The sequence below is a fragment of the Chrysemys picta genome, chromosome 1 (assembly GCF_011386835.1).
Source record: "Chrysemys picta bellii isolate R12L10 chromosome 1, ASM1138683v2, whole genome shotgun sequence".
Taxonomy (NCBI): Eukaryota; Metazoa; Chordata; order Testudines; family Emydidae; genus Chrysemys; species Chrysemys picta.
In genome coordinates this window covers 89,968,213-89,988,522 of record NC_088791.1, presented here as the reverse complement: position 1 = coordinate 89,988,522, position 20,310 = coordinate 89,968,213, and the positions used below count along the sequence as shown (strand labels likewise).

Genomic DNA, 20,310 nt, shown 5'->3' with positions numbered 1-20,310 from the left:
ACAAGACCACAAGAAAATATTGCCAAGGGGAGAGGGAGCAGGAGCGGGAGTGGAGTACAGCAGCTGCTGCTCTCCAGCCACCCAGCTCTGAAGGCAGCTGTGCAGAAGTAAGGGTGGCAATACCATAAGTATGCACCGATGGGTATGTACTGTAATTTGTTAACACTTGTGGGGGAGAGGTTCATCACAGCCTGAAATATTTTCAAAGGGAAGGCCCAGAAAAAAAGTTTGAGAACCCCTGCGATAATGCAGTCATTTTGGAAGGCTGCATTAAAAATAAATGCATAACAACTAATAGTAGACTGGGATTTTCTGGCATCAAGTGGCACTAATTCTAAACAAAGAAAACTTTAGCAGGCAAAAGTGCTTGTGTCATTTATTGTTAGAAGGAATTCAGAAATGTCCAACAGACACTTAAAATCAAACACTTTTTTGATGTAAGCAGTTTTGACAGATCTTAGTCTAGAGGAGTTGTCTCAGTAAATCATTCTTAGCAAATAAAATTCCTATATGAATAAACTCCACTTCTTGCCTGTTTAAAAGCTTCATGTTCCTTTTGCACATCTATTTTCTCTTCCACTCCCAAAATTAATATTCAAGCATAGCTTACCAACTCGAGGTGCTGTGATGGTGCTCGGTTCAGTGGGAGCTGGACTACTGAATGCAGAGAGTGGGATCTTCATCTGTATGGGGCCTCGATTGCTGGTAGGATTATACAGTCCTGAAGTAGCCACTGTGGTCAAAGTAGTCCTTGTGGCTTGGGCAACAGGATGTGCTGTAGAAACAGCCTGTACTGCCAGTGTTGTCCCTATTGACCCAGCACTGGCCGGAGAGTTTCTCTGAATACCAGGGCTAGGCACAGAAGGGCTGTTATTTGGTTTAGCTGGGTTAGTAGACGCCAGAGACACTGGAGTTTTGGCAAGGCTACCAACAGTAGAAGGGCTTTGTACAGATATAAATTCAACATTGCCTGACTGCTGGTTGGTGACCAAAGTCCCTGTGTGGCCTTGCAGGAGCTGAGGCTGGGAGGATACTGCAACCGGAACATGTAAAATTACTGGCAAAGACTGCAGTGAGACAGACATGGGCTGACTGTTGCTACTGGGCATCTGTGTGGTGCCGACTACTGTAGCTGTGTTGGCTGTAGGGAGAACTGATGTTGTCATGGAGCTGGAGGTCACAGGAGTCTGAGGTTTGGGCTGTCCGCTGACCACTGTCTGAGGAGCAGCAAGACTGGGAGCAGACACTACAGAAAGGACAGAAACATTTTAAAGTTTATGTACCAAGTGAGCAATTTCACATCAATACAAAAGCATAAAAATGGAAAAACACAATATTAGATTAATAATTTCACTGGGGAGCAGGACAGTTTGTAACTTTTAAAAAATATTATTTATATTTTATATTACAATCATGCCCAAAGCACCAATCAGTATATGATCCCCATTGTGTTAGGTGCTGTACAAATATATAGGAAGATATAACTCCTACCCTGAAGAAATAAACAGATGGCATTTTCTTAGTGTCAAAATTACACACATACGTGATTGATGCAGAGAAATGTTAGAATCTTGAACTCATATTTTCAAGAAAGTGTTAGTAGGCAAGTTTTATCCATCAATTAAAATACTGCAAAGATAAAATGCAGCAAGAATTGTAAAAATTCAGCTCATGGAAACAATACTACAGCCAGTTATTGAGAAATTACAAAGGCACAATTATAAGAGATCAAGGCCCCAGTTCTATAACTTGCTATGCACAGGCAGACCCCTGCAGACACATACAGTCCCACTGAGGTCAAAGGGGCTGGGATCTGCCTATGTGCAACAAAACTGCTGGATCAGGGCCAAAGTTAGGCAACTGTCTATACAGTAAGTATGTAGTTAATTTGGCCGCTTGTTAGTAGAAGATGATTCTGTAGAAAAGACTTGATCTTCACAATTTTCAGGAAAAGACGGTTACTCACCGTTGTAACTGTTGTTCTTCGAGATGTGTTGCTCATATCCATTCCATTAGGGTGTGCGCGCGCCGCGTGCACGATCGTCGGAAGATTTTCTACCCTAGCAACACCGGCGGGTCGGCTGTGGAGCCCCCTAGAGTGGCGCCTTCATGGCGCTGAATATATACCCCAGCCGACCCGGCGCCCCCTCAGTTCCTTCTTGCCGGCTACTCCGACAGTGGGGACGGGGGGCGGGTTTGGAATGGATATGAGCAACACATCTCGAAGAACAACAGTTACAACGGTGAGTAACCGTCTTTTCTTCTTCGAGTGCTTGCTCATATCCATTCCATTAGGTGACTCCCAAGCCCAACTTAGGTGGTGGGGTCGGAGTGAGACATTGCTGTGTGCAAAACCGCTGATCCGAAAGCAGCATCGTCTCTGGACTGCTGCACTAGCGCATAGTGAGCTGTAAATGTGTGGACTGATGACCAAACCGCTGCTCTACAAATGTCCTGGATCGGAACTTGCGCCAGGAAAGCCGTCGAGGAAGCTTGGGCCCTCGTGGAGTGAGCGGTGAGGTGCGGTGCTGAGACACCTGCCAGGTCATAGCAAGTCCGGATGCAAGACGTAATCCAGGAGGATAGGCGTTGTGAGGAGACCGGTGAGCCTTTCATTCGGTCGGCCACTGCAACGAAGAGTTGCGTCGTCTTTCTAAAGTGCCTTGTGCGGTCAATATAGAAGGCCAGGGCCCTGCGTACGTCCAGAGAATGCAAACGTTGATCCTGGCGAGTAGCATGTGGTTTAGGATGAAAGACCGGGAGAAATATATCCTGGTTGATATGAAATGGAGAAACCACCTTAGGGAGAAAGGCAGGATGCGGGCGAAGCTGCACTTTATCCTTATGGAAAACTGTGTAAGGGGGCTCGGATGTAAGCGCCCTGAGTTCAGAAACGCGCCTTGCTGAGGTGATGGCTACGAGGAAGGCTGTCTTCCAGGATAGGTACAGAAGTGAACAGGTGGCCAGTGGCTCGAATGGAGGACCTGTGAGCTTGGAGAGAACCAGGTTGAGGTCCCACGTCGGAACGGGCTGACGTTGTTGTGGGTACATCCGGTCTAAGCCCTTGAGGAATCTAACGACCATCGGGTTAGAGAATACCGAGGACGTGAGTTCCCCTGGGTGAAAAGCCGATATAGCGGCCAGGTGAACCCTAATTGAAGATATCGCCAACCCTTGCTGTTTTAGGGAGAGGAGATATTCCAATATGAGAGGAATAGGTGCCTGTAACGGGGACGTGGCTCTTTGTTCGCACCAAAAGGAGAACCGCTTCCACTTGGCCAAGTACGTGGTCCGTGTTGAAGGCTTCCTACTGCTCAGCAGAATCTGTTGGACAGAGTGCGAGCACTGCTGCTCTGCCTGGGTGAACCATGGAGCAGCCACGCCGTGAGGTGGAGTGATTTCAGGTCGGGGTGACGCAGGCGGCCGTGGTCCTGAGAGATGAGATCAGGGCATAATGGAAGCGGGATCGGTGTCTGAACCGAGAGCTCCAACAGCGTGGTGTACCAATGTTGTCTCGGCCACGCTGGGGCGATCAGAATCACCTGTGCCTGGTCTCTGCGCAATTTGAGCAGTACCTTGTGGACCAGAGGAAACGGAGGGAAGGCATAAAACAGGTGGTCTTTCCAGGGAAGGAGAAACGCATCCGAGAGGGAGCCCGGAGCTCGACCTTGTAGGGAGCAGAACACGTGGCACTTCCTGTTGTCTCGAGATGCAAACAGGTCTATCTGGGGAAACCCCCACTTCTGGAAGACGGAATGTATGATGTCCGGACGGATAGACCACTCGTGCGTCTGGAAGGACCTGCTGAGTCGGTCCGCTAAAGTGTTCTGGACTCCAGGGAGGAACGATGCCGTGAGATGTATTGAGTGGGCGATGCAGAAGTCCCACAGACGAATGGCCTCTTGGCATAGAATTGACGAACGTGCTCCTCCTTGCTTGTTGATGTAAAACATGGCCGTGGTGTTGTCGATGAGAACTAACACACAGCGGCCACGTAGGAGATTGAGAAATGCCTGGCACGCCAGGCGCACCGCCATCAGTTCCCGAACATTGATGTGCAGGGCTAGCTGGGGTGCAGTCCACCGGCCCTGGGTATGGTGTTCGTTGAGATGGGCGCCCCAACCCAGAGATGAAGCGTCTGTGACCAGGTGCAGAGAGGGTTGTGGGGCGTGAAACGGCATCCCCTCGCAAACCACATTGTGGTCTAGCCACCATGTGAGGGAGGTCAGGACCGAGTTCGGGACCGTGACCACCATGTTCAGGCTGTCCCGATGTGGGCGGTATATCGATGACACCCAGGTCTGGAGTGGGCGAAGCCGAAGTCTGGCATGCCTGGTTACGTACGTGCAGGAAGCCATGTGACCCAGCAGGGTATGGCACGACCTCACCGTGGTAGTTGGGAAGGCCTTGAGTCCTTGAATGAGGCTCGTGATGGTGCAAAAGCGGTTGTCTGGCAGGATGGCTTGTGCACGTCTGGAGTCTAGAACTGCACCGATGAATTCTATTCTCTGGGTAGGTTCTAGAGTAGATTTGTCCTTGTTGAGAAGGATGCCCAACTCGTTGAATGTGTGCACTATTATGTGGACGTGAGCTCGAACTTGCTCTTTGGTGCGACCGCGCACTAGCCAGTCGTCTAGGTACGGGAACACCTGTATCCCTTGCCGACGAAGGTACGCTGCCACGACAGCCATACATTTCGTGAACACCCTTGGGGCCGAGGATAGGCCGAAGGGAAGGACTGCAAATTGGTAGTGCACCTTGTTTACCACGAACCGCAGGAAGCGTCTGTGAGGCGGGTAAATTGCGATGTGAAAGTATGCATCTTTCATGTCGAGGGCGGCGAACCAGTCTCCAGGATCGAGGGAAGGGATAATGGCCCCCAAAGAGACCATGCGGAACTTCAACTTTACTACGAATTTGTTGAGTCCGCGCAAGTCCAAGATGGGTCGCAGACCTCCTTTGGACTTGGGAATGAGGAAGTAACGGGAGTAGAATCCCCTGCCCCTTAACTCCACTGGAACCTCCTCTATGGCCCCCATAGCAAGGAGCGTGGAAACTTCCTGTATAAGAAGTTGCTCGTGAGAAGGGTCCCTGAAGAGGGACGGGGAAGGGGGGGAGGTGGGGGGGATTGAAGAAAACTGGATAGCATATCCCCTGTCCACCGTGCGAAGGACCCAACGGTCCGAGGTTATAAGGGACCAGGCACGGTGGAAATGGGAGAGGCGATCCCGAAAGGAGGGGGCTGGATCCTGGGGAATGACTGGGGCGCCGTCCTCGACCGCACCTTCAAAAGTTCTGCCTGGGGCCTGAAGGTGGTCTAGGTGGCCCCTGGTTCTGACCGGGTTGAGGGCCGGTCCACCTTCGTCTACCACCTCGCCCTCGCCTCCGGGCCGAGTCCTGTCTCTGACGAGGCGGGGGGGGGGTAGAAGCGCTGAGGCTGCGGCCTAAATGGCCTGCGCTGAGTGCCCACAACATGCATCCCCAGGGAACGCATGATTGTCCTGGAGTCCTTGAGGCTCTGCAGACGAGAGTCCGTCTTTTCTGAAAACAACCCTTGTCCTTCGAAGGGTAGATCCTGCAGGGTTTGCTGCAGTTCCTGAGGCAGACCCGAAACCTGGAGCCAGGAGATCCTCCGCATAGCGATACCTGAGGCCAGGGTTCTCGCAGCAGAGTCCGCTATGTCTAAGGAGGCCTGTAAGGAGGTCCGAGCCACCTTCTTACCCTCCTCTACCAGGGCTCCAAACTCCTCCCTGGACTCTTGGGGAACCAACTCCTTGAACTTCCCCATAGAGTTCCAGGAGTTAAAGTTATAGCGGCTCAAGAGCGCCTGCTGGTTAGCCGCTCTAAGTTGTAGCCCTCCGGCTGAGTAAATTTTACGGCCGAACAAATCGAGGCGCTTAGCCTCCTTTGATTTGGGCGCTGCGGCCTGCTGACCGTGGCGCTCCCTTGCGTTCACTGATGCCACCACCAGTGAACACGGCTGGGGGTGGGTATATAAGTACCCGTAGTCTTTGGATGGAACAAAGTATTTCCTTTCCACCCCTCTCGCTGTGGGTGGGATAGAGGCAGGAGTTTGCCATATCGTAGTTGCATTGGCTTGTATCGTGCGGATCAGGGGTAACGCCACCCTCGATGGGGCATCCGCTCCGAGGATATTCACGATGGGGTCGTGCACCTCTACTATCTCCTCCGCCTGCAGGTCCATATTACGGGCCATCCTACGCAGGAGATCCTGGTGAGCCCGAAGATCTATTGGAGGTGGACCTGTGCACGATGTGCCCGCCACTGCCTCATCCGGAGAGGAAGAGGAAGATGCCTCCGGTGGTACAGGATCCAAGGGAGGGTCCTGGTCTCCCTGCTCCTGGGCCGGAGCATCACCTGCGCTTGGGTCCAGGGCGTCAGGTGGTGCGGACACGGAAGCCTCCATGCCCCCTGGCGGAGGCCGAGAGATGGTGGACTCCGGGGCCCTTCTAGCGGAGTGACCCGAGCGAGAGGTCGAAGCTATTGGAGCCCCTTGCGCCTGATGGTACGCCCACGGGGTCCAAAACGACCAGTGAGATGGGCCATGAGAATGGTCCTCTGTTATCTCCTGCCAATGGCCCAAGTCCTGTTCCTCGGCTTGCCCCTGAGGGGGGTATGCCGATCTCGATAGGTCCTCCGAGGAGCGAGACACCGATCGCGATGGCCATGGCGGTGCCGAGAGCGTCGAGACGATTCCCGTGGGCTGCGGTGCCGCACGGTGCCGGTCCGGAGATGATCTATCTCTACGCGGTGCCGGCGAACGGTGCCGGGACCGCGATCGGTGCCGATGACCTCTTCGGTGCCGGGAGTCGGATCTGGACCTCGACGAGGACCTGGAGTATGCCCGGTGCAGGGAGCGGCCTCTCGACGTCGAGCGTCGGCCGTAGCGGTGCCGAGAACTACGTCTCGACGTTGATCGGTGTCGACGATCATAGCGGTGCCGAGACGTAGAGCGGTGCCGCGACGAAGATCTTGGCCGCGAGTACGACCGGTGCCGAGGTGATATTCGGCGCCGGGACTGCGAGCGGCGTGGGGACCTGCTTCGGGACCTGGACCGGTGCCGAAGTTCCAGCCCTTGCGATGGAGGGCGCATCAAGGCAGGTTTCCCCCTCGACTGGACCGGGCGAGTCAACGGTGCCGTCGGTGCCGGTGGTTGAGGCGGTGCCGGCTCCGTGAGAGCTATTAAGTCTCTCGCCGCCGCGAAGGTCTCTGGAGTCGACGGGAGGCACTGTATCACCGCCGGTCTCGGTGGAGACGCTATCTGCACCGGACTCAACGGCCTCGGCGCCGGAGTCGACGGTGCTGGAGGCACCTGTTTCCGGTGCTCCACCAGCGGACGCGGCTCTACCCCCGGCACTGGGGGAGCCGGCGTCTTCGGCACGGAGGTCCCCGTCTTATGGGCTTTTTTATGCCCTGGGGATAATGACCGGCGCCGAGGCACTTGCTGTGCTTGCGGTGCCGACGAGGTCCGGTGCCGGGGAGGCTTGTCCGACGCCACTCGCGTGGTCGGCATGGCCGGTGCCGCCGGGGCACTGCGCACCGAGGCGCTAGGTGCCGGGGCCTGGCTTGTAGATGGAGCATCCGGACTAAGTGCCGCCTCCATCAGGAGTTGCCGGAGCCGAAAGTCCCGCTCCTTCTTGGTCCTTGGTCTGAAGGCCTTACAGATCTTACACTTATCTGTTTGATGGGACTCTCCCAGGCACTTCAGACAGGAGTCGTGCGGGTCGCTCGTGGGCATAGGCTTAGCGCAGGAGGCGCACTGCTTGAAGCCGGGAGCGTTGGGCATGAGCCCGGCCCCACGGCCGGGGGAGAAAGGGGGAGACGACCCCCTTAATCCCCTGAACTACTAGAACAACTTTTAAAAACTATAACTATTTAACTATAAACACTAGAACTATAACTATAACTATAACTGCGAATAACTAACTAAGCTAGGGAGAGTGGAGAACAGCTATGCCGCGCTCCACAGTTCCAACGACCGTCAGGGGCGGTAAGAAGGAACTGAGGGGGCGCCGGGTCGGCTGGGGTATATATTCAGCGCCATGAAGGCGCCACTCTAGGGGGCTCCACAGCCGACCCGCCGGTGTTGCTAGGGTAGAAAATCTTCCGACGATCGTGCACGCGGCGCGCGCACACCCTAATGGAATGGATATGAGCAAGCACTCGAAGAAGAATGCAGTCTTTGTTTAAACAAAATTGTGAAGTGTGTTTCTGAAGACCAGGCGAAGCTTCTTACCTGCATTCATGGGGGGTTGAAAAGGTGCTGATGTGTTCTCTCCTATGTTTCTCTTGGACTCCAGCATCTGTCTCACTGTGCTGGCGTTTCTATGGAATAAAGGTTTATGTTAGCATCTCCCAGTGAGAGCTTCTGAGGTGTACCAACAAGCAGTACAGGAGTCTAGAGAAAGCAGTAGTTTAAAAAAAATTATCTAAACTATTTGTACTTATGTCATTTTCAATATCCACCTATTACTAAATACTTTTTTCCTGTAAATTAATCCACTGTGTCATCTCTACCACAGTACTGCCAACTTCATTCATTACTTTTAGTGCACTTGTACACAATCTACCTTTCCCGATAAAAATACCTGTAATTTTTTTTTAAAGGTAATTTTAACACCTTTTTAAAAATCTATTACTACTAGCTACTCAATAATTGGCATTACCTTAACTAAGTGCACATTTTCTGTAGAAAATATGAGTTTTGTGACATGAAAAGAATGGGCATGCATTCACAGCTGAACAGCAAAGGAGGAACTGAAAGGGCATTATAAATGGGTAAAATACAAGAATATTAAACTAGCACAAACTCAGGATATTCACTTAATTATATGCAGCAAGCTCTCTTACTGGGCTTGTTCTAAACACAACTCAGTATTAAAATGACAAATTCCTACTCTAGTAAACTTGAAAATGAGACACAGCTGCTTTCTCAGTCCTCACCGATAGGTTAGGTTGCTGATGCTGCCTGTATCACTCACTGCTTTCCCTGGAGACAGAGGTGGGTTTGGTGGATTCTACAAAGAAATAAATCAACTTTAAATCTACTGCTTTATATTAAACTCTATTTTTTCCATTTTTGTCCAACGTGCAATTTCTACTGCCATAGACTCAAGACATAAGAACTTGAGATGTTTTAGGAGCTCTAAGCACTCATTCAATAAAGCATACTGTCCCCTCTTATTTGGCATATCTTAATCCCAGCTTCAAACTGTTCGGTAGGGGGAAATCAACGTTTCTTGAACTCATTCGGACTTTTAGTTTCCATCTTTTTCCTTGGTAACTTATTACAAATATATTTTCTGGACTCAAGGAAATAGTTCTTCCCCGTTTACTCCTAATTTCTTTAAATTTTTCCCCAAAATGTGACGAGAAAGGAGATATTCGTCTGGATCTACTCACTTGCTTTCCCCACCAAAGCCCTGTATCATGGCCATCTATCTGTCTTGCGTGGGCATGGCTCCCTCCAGAGTCCTTCAAACTCTGTTCCAAGTTAAAGAAGAAGGTTGGATCCAGAGCCTCTGAAGGCGAGCCTGTCCTACGATCTGAGGGAACTACATCTAATTCCTTAATCTTTACGTATGAACTTGAAACTGCAGTCTCCTTTACAACAAGGTCCCTTTACACTGCTCTAAATTACACTTAGGACTTGTCTACGCAGTATGGCAATGCACACTAGAGGGCTGCGAATTTTAAAGTGCACCACTATGTTGCGCACTAACTGTCCTACATAGATACTGCTGGTGGATACTAAAAGTTCCTTTGTGCATGTTAAACTCTTTATAATTTAAACCCCTCTAGTGCACATTACCACACCCTGTAGACCAGCTCTTACACCCATTTCAATGCACCTTTATGCTGCCAAAGTGTGTAAAGCGGCCTTAATGAAAATCGGCCTTAATGAAAATCGGAATCAGGTCCTTGAATTTGAATGAAAAGATGGAAACACTAGGCTTATTGTAGTCTCTAACATTACCACCTGCTAACCAACACTTCTGACATTATTTGTCTCACACCCAGCATCAGACCAAACTAACTAAGGCAACACCCTCTTGCACTTTCTACAATTAGAAGAGGGTAGAAATTTTCTCCATAACAGGGGAAACTGTTTAACTGTATTTCTATAGCGTTCTTTTCATACTGAAACATGTATTTCCATAGGTTATTACTCAGACTACTTTTGAGCAAAAACTAACAAAAGAATCTACAATTTCAGTCCTTACTTCCTGTTTTTTCTTCAGGTCCTCCTTGGCTGCTCCAAAACGTTTTGTCAATCTAGCAATTTTAGCCTGGTGGCGGAGGGGGAGAGAACCACAAAAAACATTTAAAAAAAATTAGACCAATTAAAGATATACACGGAGATAAATTAAATGCAATTTTAGAGAAAATAGTCTTTCCCATGAAACATGGCACAACCTGCAACTAATACTCTACAGCAGAGAAGCAAGTGTGTGAGAGAGCATGTGTGCAAGAGAGGAAGGGAGTCTCAAACTTTTTAAAGAGATAGTCTGGACCATCTTTCCCTCTAGAAATTACACATACCACCCTCCCTGCCCAATGGTGATCAGACAATATCCCTGCAGCACCTAAAGCAACTACTTACGTGGAAAAGTAACATTAGGAAAATATTTAAAACTATTTTAATGTCTCATGGATTATCATTTGGGAAAAAATTAATCATACTTTTTCTGCTCTTCACCTCACCTCCCTTTCCTATCTATTCTGCCCTCTCTCATTTATCCCGTACCTGAGTTTCTTTGCCACCTGATCCTTCTTTCCCCCTGCATACACTGTCCAGATGCTAGGTTCTTTTATCTTCCGGAATACTTTCCGGACATATCTTATTCCTACTCTGGACATACTGCCTAGAGCCCATTCCCTCTGCTTTTCTTCATCCATTGGCAGATCCTGATCCTTTCCAGATGGCAGCTTCCATAGCTGGCTACTTCTGGTGCCACCAGTTAATGCTAATCTTCTCCTACAAAGCAGCAGACCTTTGTATAGGCAGCTATGCTGCCTCCTCCTCATTTCCAATTTCTTTTATAGACACCCAGGCTCTTCTTTGCAATGAAACATCTGTATGAAGAACTGGAAGCAAGGAGCCATCCCCATGAGACCTGCTGGCTCTCCATAGACTGTGAGCGTCACAGACAATGGATTTGGGAAACTCTGATCTAAAAAACCTGGCTCACTCAAACTCCCCACCTTTTACATATTTTTACAAGGTAACAAGAAAGGCTGCAATCTGTATGACATATATTAATTATATGTGCTGCAGAAGCACCTAAGGGCCATGGATTAGATTCCTATTGTGCCAGGCTTTTTACAAACACACAAAGAGATTGTCCTTGCCCTTATGAACTTAAAATATAAGTATGGCTAACATCAAAAAAATTCACAGGTCACATGATTTTCAATTTATTTGACAGCTATATTACATAGGTTGGTTCCTCAATACTGTGATGATGCGTATACTGAAAATGCCCTAAGTACCATAGATTGCTCAGTCTGTGCAAGGCTTATGTCAATAGACCATTAGAGTTCATGACATGAGCCCTGCACAGACTGATCGAACATGTATTCAGTAGCCTCAGGTTTGGAAAATTCCACACTTTCTGCAGGAAGACTGGGGCAGCTCAAAAAAAAAAAAAAAAATGAACACAGCTAGTTGAGAAGCTAGTTTTTAAACAATGCCATACTGTGCCATGTAAAACACATAAGTACCTGTAGTTCAGTAAGCACAGTTTTATGCCTCTTGCTACATTCTATCTTCTCTACTCGTGTTTTCAGATCTGCCAAAGTCTTGTCAAATACAGCACACTGCAGGGCACTGAGTTTCTCCTCTAACAACCTCTGGACGACCTAGAAAAATATGCAAACATACATTACCAGTACTTGGGAGGCTGGCAATGTCTTTATGCACAGCACACATTCAGCATCTTGTCACATACAAAGATTGATGCTGCAATTCTGTCAAATAATCAAAATACTGATCATCAGTACCATGATATTTAAGTATTTTTGTAGATGCAGAGTTAGAAAAAAGAATTTCTCATCTTGAGTTTTAATAGATATAGATGGACCCTCTGCCAGTTGCTGAACAAGTCCATCTCTCTATAGCATGATAAACATGTATAATCCTACCAAAGCAGTTTTTATAAGATCCTTAACAATAGTGTGAAAGGCACTGTGGTAAAGTTTTGTGTAAAGGGACTTTTCCCTGACCTTATTTCTGTCACCATAGATCCTGACATTTTAAAACTGGAATTTAAGAAATTCAGTGGAAAGAACAAGCCTAACATTTCTTTCAGACACAGTTTTCCTCCAACACAACTGCCCTATGCTCCCATCTGTGGAAAGAGAAGTTGTACAGTAACTAGAGTGAGATGTGTGGCCCTTATCTGTATTTCATTGTGCGTGCATATGGATCCATGCACCTGAAACTGGAAAAATTTTGCGAGCAGTGTCCATTGGTCCATGCCTGCACCCTTCTCCACATACTCCAAACTGAGGGCATAAGGGGTAGACCAACCACCTCTCCAGTTTCTTCTCTACCATGAATTATATATAAAGATCTGAAACAGATAGGGACCACATCTCAAAGAATGCCAGTTACTGTACCAGGTAAGTAACTCCTCTTTCTTCAAGTGTATTCTTCTTCAAGTGTATACACTATGTTTATTCCACGGTGGGTGACTGACTAGCAATATTCATTGAGGAGGAGGAGGAGGAGGGTGAGAGGACTTCTGTGGTGCCGATGACTGGAGGACTGCTGTGTTGAAAGCTGCGTTGGGTGCAGAAACTTGTACCAGGGCATAAATGATTCAGGAAGGTATGGACTGAGCCCCATTTTGCTGCTTCACAGATTTCGATGAGAGGAATGTCTCAAAGTGAGGGTACTAGTGTGGCCTTGGCCCTAGTCGAATGGGCCCTCATGGAGAAGAAGTGCTTTTCAATTTGTGACAGCAAAATGCAGCTTGAAATCCATTTAAGTCTCTGGGAAGAGATCACTTCCCCTTCTCATCTGTTCATCAAAGAACTTAGGAAGTTTCCTAAAAGATATTGTTCTTTAGGTAGAATGCCAAAGCTTTACAGACATCCAGAGAATGAAATCTTCTATCCTCACTGTGATGTGTGGTTTAGGGAAGAAGACAGGTATGTGAACTGAACTGTCTTATTAAGATGGAATTCTGAGATTACTATGGGGGTATATTTAGGATGAAGTCTTAGAGAAACTTTGTCCTTATGGAAGACTGTGTATTTTAGATCAGCCATAAGGGTGCACAGTTCACCTACTCTTCTAGTTGAGGTGACTGCAACCAGGAAGGCAACCTTCATACATTAGATAGGTGGGACAAAGAGCATGAGGCCAGAGGTTCGAATGGAGGCCGTGTTAGTGCTGAGAGGACCAGACTGAAGTCCTATTACAGAGTGGGCTTCATCACAGAAAGAAAGGTTCTGGCCAGACCTTTCAGAAATAGTACAGTATCAGGATGAGTGAAGGTGGAGTGGTTGTCTCGGTTGGAGGATGGCAAGAGTTAATAGCTGCGAAGTGTACCTGTAGGAATCTAAGGAAAAGTTCACCTGATGTCTCTAAGGAAAGAAGATACTTAATCCCAAAGAACTTTGACATCCCCACCATATTATCTCTAAAGGCAGAACCGCCGTCAGCAGCAGCGCAGAAGGAAGGATGGCCTGGTATGGTATTGCCACGCTTACTTCTCCGCTGCTGCTGGCAGGGCGCTGCCATCAGAGCTGGGTGCCCGGCCAACAGACGCTGCTCTCCAGATGCCCAACTCTGAAGGCAGCACAGAATTAAGGGTGTCAATACTGCAAGCCCCCTAAAATAACCTTATGACCCCTCCTGCAACTCCCTTTTGGGTCAGGACTCCCAATATAAGAAACGCTGATCTTCCCCGTGAAATCTGTATAGTAGAGGGTAAAAGCACGCAAAAGATCAGATTTCACAGGGGGAGACCAGGTTTCACAGTCCATGATGCATTTTTCATAGGTCTATTAATAGATCTAGGAAATGTCTGTAATCATCCGGGGATGATGGTGACAGTCTTGTCAGAACTGTCTGTTCTGGATCTTCCTTCTTCTCCATTAGTTCCTGAGGGGTTCCAGTTCCTCTTTATAAGGAGAGGAATGTCATGATTCACGATGTGGTTATACCAATTCATGATAGCATATATATGGGTCCCATAGTCCCAATAAGAGCAGTCCAATGATGATTGAGGCCCAAAGGCATAGGGTACTACTGGTCCCAAGATGCGTATACTATCTTAATATAAAGGAGCCCAGGAGATTCTGGATCCTCTATCTGGGCTAATCTCCCACTTTGGTGGAGGTAACGATGCTCTCTCACTCATGCCCGATTCACCTGAAGAGAAATAGGTAGTTTCAATTCCATGGGTGGTATTGTGGCTCTTGTGATGCCACAGCTGGTGGAAGGTACCGGAGAACTACTCCCTCTTTCATGCCATCCCTGGACTGGTGGTGTCAGGGTCTCATGTGAGGACTGAATCTGAGAATATTGGAGACTCCAAGGATGAGGACTATAACTTCAGGGTTAATCTCTCTCTCCCCCTAGATGTGGAGAGGTGCAAAGGACTCCTATCCTGTACAGGTGGAGTTTGTCTGGTCAGAGTCTTTGGTGCCAGTCTTTGGAGTGCAACAGTTCCTTTGGTAGGAGGCACTCGGTGCTTCTCTTTTGTTGGTACCACGGATGGTATTGCTCCTGTGAACGATGCTGATCTTAGAGCACTCTTGCTCTTCCGAGATGGGAGGCTGTGTCCCTTATGTGCTCCCGAGCCTCCTGAACCAGGATATGAAGTCTCACTTGACTTAGATAATGTCAGGGAAGAGGTCATCCTCTTGGAAGTAGACCTGGAGGGGGATTTCTCTCATCGCTTATGAAGATGTTTGCTACTCTCCTGATGTTCTTTAGTGGAGGAGTCTTCAGTTCTACTTCTATCAGCCCTGGAACTGGAAGTCACCACGCTTGGAGGCATGTTCCTCAGTGCTTCTGCCAACCGATTAGAGGACTGTTCAGCCTGGGTCAGACTGGGGCCCTGCTGTGGAATCCATAAGAAATTTTCCAAGCATATACTCACAGGCTTGGCGAATTCTGCTGGGGAAGGATCAGCATATGCTGTACTTTGAGGAAATATAAGATTGCCCAAAGCAGCAGAGGAACTTTAGGTGAACATTGCTGACTAGGAAGTCCAGGGGCAGGAAACAGTTCTTGAATCCTGGGCATATTAGCCACCCACCGGGAGAGGAGGGGGGGGGGGGGGGAAGGAGGGAATGCCCCCCCCCCCAATCCTAAACTTGTCCTAACTTGCTAAACATTAAAAAACTATCTAAAAGTAGTACAAAAAAGACTCTTTACAATTATGTACAGGTAAAAAAACGTAGCAAATGCTGCAGACCCTGAAGGGTTCCATCTCAGAACACAGGCAATAGAAAGAAACTGGAGAGGCATTTGGTCCGCACTGCCCCTTACGTCCTTGGTTCCAAGCACAAGGAGAAGAAGAGCGCAAGCACGGACCAGTTGACCCTTCTAACAAAAATCTTCTGGTCCAGGAGCATGGAACTCATATGCACCCACAGTGGAATACACCGAGAGACCATCACTCCAAGAAGCAGCTCAAATTCTAAGTGCTGAAAGAGATAAAATTGGAGAACATTTTGAGCAGAAGTTCTATCATTTCTAACGCTAGGATGTTTTTCCAATCACACAACTGTAAAAGGAGCAAACCTTTCTTGAAACCCACAAATTATTTTTTCTAAATATTTTAATTTCATTTTACTATCTACTATATCAGTAAAGTTGCAGCAAACACCATGCAGGCTGCATTCTTGTTTACAGAGAAGGACAGCCTTAAGGCTGCTTCAACAAAAACAAACTTTAATCCCATTTAAATGGTTCATTAGAGAAGGTGTTCTCTTAGGCCCAGCCTAAATTTAAAATGTATTTTACACTTGGCTCTGGTCTAAAGAGCATTTCAAACATAGTTGCTACTGAACTTTTTCGAAATGTATTTTGGTTCCCAACACAGACAAATTTTGAAGATGTCCGCACACTTTTTTTTTTTTTTTTAATTTCCTAGCCTATGCTTCAACCAGGCAACATGTGGAAGACTCCTGTCCTTCCATACCTGTGGAGTCAGTCTGGTCAGAGAGTTTTTGCTGGAGCATGGCAGTGCCATTGGTGTAGGAAAATGTAGAAAACATTTTTATTTTAAATCCCTATTTGAAATTAGATTTGACACTCATTCACACTGATTGGCCACACAGTATTTGGAAACGGTTCAGTACACTTTTGAACACATTTTCAAAAACAACTCCAAATGAGATCGCTCTCACTCCTCTTCCTCCCCCACCAATTCTCCAACAAAAAGCAGCAGACAACACTATATATTCCTGGATTTTTTTAAAGTTAAAAATATGTTGAATTTTGTTTTTTAAATCCTTGAGATATTCTCTGTACTTCACAAAGAAATAATAGGATAGAAACATTCTCATCCTCCCGTAAGTCATACTTAAAACTACAGCTAGATAGTGGGAGCAACAAAATCAGTAAAATTTCTAAGTAAAGCATTAGAATCTTTTATAATACTTATAAGCCAACCTCAGCATGAATGATTTCAGACTGAAAGAGGTGAGCATCACCAACAATTATACATTAAAAAGATATTGCCTAGTTATACTGGACCCAAAATTTGACCTGCTTGAGAATAGTTATAATTTGATGGAGAACATTCTCCAGATTTTGCATTTTATATAGTGATTACATACAAAAACCGACAAAAGAATGTTACTTAGGTTGTAAAGTTGAGTACTTGAAAGTTAGGAAATGCCAAATTTAAGATTTGTCCATGAAATCTTAATTCACCCTGCCTCCCCTTGTAACACACTCTTCAATTACATGATCAATACTATTTTTTCCCACAGGATGTATTATTCCCCACTCGGTGCATAGGTCGGACAGTGCTCAATGAATGATGTAGCTGTTCAATATTTCTTATAATTCAAATGTGTACCTCATTTTATTTCCTGCACACAACCTAAAACTGCACTGAATATCTAATTAATTACAGCAGGGTTTTTTCTATGGTTTTCATCACCTAGTATCTGAAAGCAAAGAAAGCTAAAATAAGTTCTATGATGTGCAACTGCAACAACCCTGTCCCCTCCCTCCATTATGCAGCAGCAGCAGGATTTAATCCCTAAATCTTCAGCACAGGCTTCTAATGCTTAAGCTAAAAGACCAATAGCATCAGGCAGCCACTATCCTCAGTGGACCAGCCATGAGAAAGGATGAAGCATAACACACTATAACAGTGGTTTATATATGCAGAAGTAGACCCATTTTTCAGACAGCACAGACAAGCACAGACATCTGACAGACGCAGAGGTAGTGTGACACTGTAGCTGAAACTTAGTTTTGCCATAATAGAGATTTATGTTCTATTCCCAATTTAAGTAACCTAGAAGGTCTGGATCAATAATAAGGACTGTGAAGGGCACAGAATTATTAAAGCTAGCTAGAAGACACTGAGTCTAGAATTCATGATCTCCTGATTCCCAATACAGTATATCTTCCCTTGCAATTTAGGTCATGACTTCCCATAAAATGAAATATGGTAATTTACTATTACACTAAAATAATTAACGATTCTTTCTGCACAATAGTTTCTTTTCTCATTCATCCAAGTATTTTGGATGTCCACAAAACATCTAATAATAAAAGCAGGAGTTTATGCAATTTAAAATGAAAATACAGTCAATGGACTGATTTTTGTGATTTGCAGGTTAATATGGAAATTATGTCCAAAGAAAAGAGGCTAGAACTCAAAGTGAAAGATCTACAATAGAAGAGCTGTGGGTTCCACCTAAAAACATTTCTGACACCTCCATTCTGCAGCAAGATCTAGTATACCTTTTGCAACTTCTGGTTAATGTCCCCTCTGGCTGTAATTTTTACTTGGAGTTCTGCTTCATACTCTTCTCCCATGTACCGACGACGTTTAGAATGTACGTTGTCCATATCCTCTGATTTGGAACGCTTCCTTCTTGACACTTCACCTGGAAGCATATGGCACAGGAACCGCTGAGGAATCTTTTAAAAACAGCAGCAACCAAAGGAAGCCTACAGCTATCAGTAGCATCCTTTCTTTCAAGTCCAATCACTCATTATTCAAAGGATGACAGAATCTTGGGGAAAATCTCAGATATTTTTTTTTTTAAATAAACCAGAAAACTCCTACACTGTGACTTCAATATGGAATTTTGATTTAATGCACCGAAGAACAACCACCCTTTTAACCTATGACACTGTAAAGAGACATACTCTGTAAATTTAAATGAGGTAATGAAAATATGCATAGCCATCTTGGGCACACAGAGCCTGCCAAACCGCTCCTCCAAAATGCATGACCATTCTAGTACCATTCTTTCCTTCTCACTTACCTTCTTTAAAATGGGCCTTCCCTCACCTTTGAGCCCTATAGAGATATATAGGGCAGTAATTCCCTGTACTGAGCAGGATCCCCATCCAGCCCCTCCCCCTCTCCTGCCACAGCATGCTGTAGTGACCTAGGTATATATACCATAACCTGACTAAGCTACAATGAACGGAGGCTATTGTAAGCATAAATACAGAGAGAAAAAGGGAGCTTGGTAAAAAGGAGAAGACTGGGAGTAAGGGAGTAAAATTAAACAAATTAAAAATTGATTTTAATATTGGTTTAGAGAGATGGACTTGTATACCTTTTCCATATCTACTTTTTATTGCATACCTGCTATGCGCTCTAACTCAAATCTTGCAAATATCTGTATATTCATGGTTTTCAACTATTGTACAGCTAACTTAAATATTTTTAAAATTTGCATTACCACCTAAACTACTTACCTATGTTTAGAAAAGTTTGATTCTTTTAATTTAAGATACTATTACAGTGCAAGTAGCTATAGAATAAAGAGTATTTTTAAAGGAGATATTGATTATTGCAGGAGTGTCAACTTTCAAATTTTCTCCCTGTGAATTTTCATACTAAAAGAAAGCACAAGTGCTAAAGCTCCATCTCTGAGTTGTCCATCAGAAAGTATCTGCAAGTTTGGTAGAAATCAAACTCAAAAGAAAACCTCTGAGTGGAATGAGCATTGTCACTGGACTATCAGACAGAAGTTTACTAGGAACATTCATGTGGTTAACAGTACTTCAGTCGCACGCATGCACTTCAACCTGCAGCTTTTAAAAATATATTATTAAGTTGAAGGTAGATATTTTGTTACTATGTAAATATTTCTCAATTAGATAACACATCTGTCTCACATTAAAGTACTAAAACAAAGGCTAAACCTGAGAATTTAATTCTAGAGCAACACTACACTGATATTCTTTCATTCTTCCTGTCAAGAAGACCCAACACCTTTACGGTACCTACTTCTTTCTGGATGCTTTTCTTCTTCTTTGTGCTCTTCCTTTTCTCTCTCGTTATCCTGTTCCTTGCTTTCTTTTTCCTCCTCTTCCACCTCTTCTGCAAACACAAAAGATGACCACATTTTATTTCTTTACATTCATTGATAAAAACAATATTAAAATGAGAGTCCTCATGGGGGTAAAATAATTCCACCATCTCTTTGAAGTCAGTCTTGTTTTGGCTGATGAACCTTGGGATTCCTATGCATATTTTCACACAGCCATTTGAGAAAGGAAAAGAGAGGTGTGGGGGGGAGGGGAGGAGGGGGGGGAAATACCTTGAAAATCAAAATACCTACAGTACAAAACAGTAAAAGCCTTTTCAAAGGAAATTCTCAATTTATTTAAACAGCTTGAAAATCACTTGACTTTCTGAAAGTTGTCTTTAAACTACTGAAGAAATAAAGTGTTTCAGTTAAAGTGATGTTAAAATGGCTGCCTACCAGATGTCACTTTGCATTTTTCATATTCATGAAAGAGGTACTGTACACAAAAGCTTTAGTTCTTCACTAACAAAGTATTCATATTTTTATATTTCTTTCTGTAAATAAATCCACATTTAGATTATGTTGGAAGCCATAAGGTGGAGAAGTTTTTTCCCCCCACCTTTAATATTCCTAAACTAGTAAGTGGAACAAGGTGGTTGAGGTAATCTTTTTTTAGGAGACCAACTTTTGTTGATGATAGATACAAGCTTTCGAGCTTACACAGAGCTCTTCTTCAAATATGGGAAATGTAATCAGTGTGAAAATGAAAATATGAAAAAAGCGTGGGGCTGGGATTAATAGTTTATAGATTGT

General features: G+C 45.7%; 1 protein-coding gene across 25 annotated transcripts in view; it reads right to left on the bottom strand.

The window, feature by feature from the left end:
- The window catches only part of ATF7IP (activating transcription factor 7 interacting protein), a 166,436-nt gene that overhangs the window by 52,073 nt on the left and 94,053 nt on the right, over positions 1–20,310 (bottom strand). For 24 of the 25 annotated variants that reach the window (XM_042859720.2, XM_042859725.2, XM_065562271.1 and 21 more), the window contains 7 exons: positions 19,476–19,568; positions 17,969–18,114; positions 11,746–11,883; positions 10,245–10,310; positions 8,965–9,038; positions 8,258–8,346; positions 611–1,246 (listed from right to left, as the gene is read on the bottom strand). In XM_042859720.2, coding sequence (XP_042715654.1) covers positions 611–1,246; positions 8,258–8,346; positions 8,965–9,038; positions 10,245–10,310; positions 11,746–11,883; positions 17,969–18,114; positions 19,476–19,568 — 1,242 coding nt within the window. The remainder of the gene's footprint in view (positions 1–610; positions 1,247–8,257; positions 8,347–8,964; positions 9,039–10,244; positions 10,311–11,745; positions 11,884–17,968; positions 18,115–19,475; positions 19,569–20,310) is intronic. The other variant, XM_042859732.2, reaches the window with a different exon arrangement.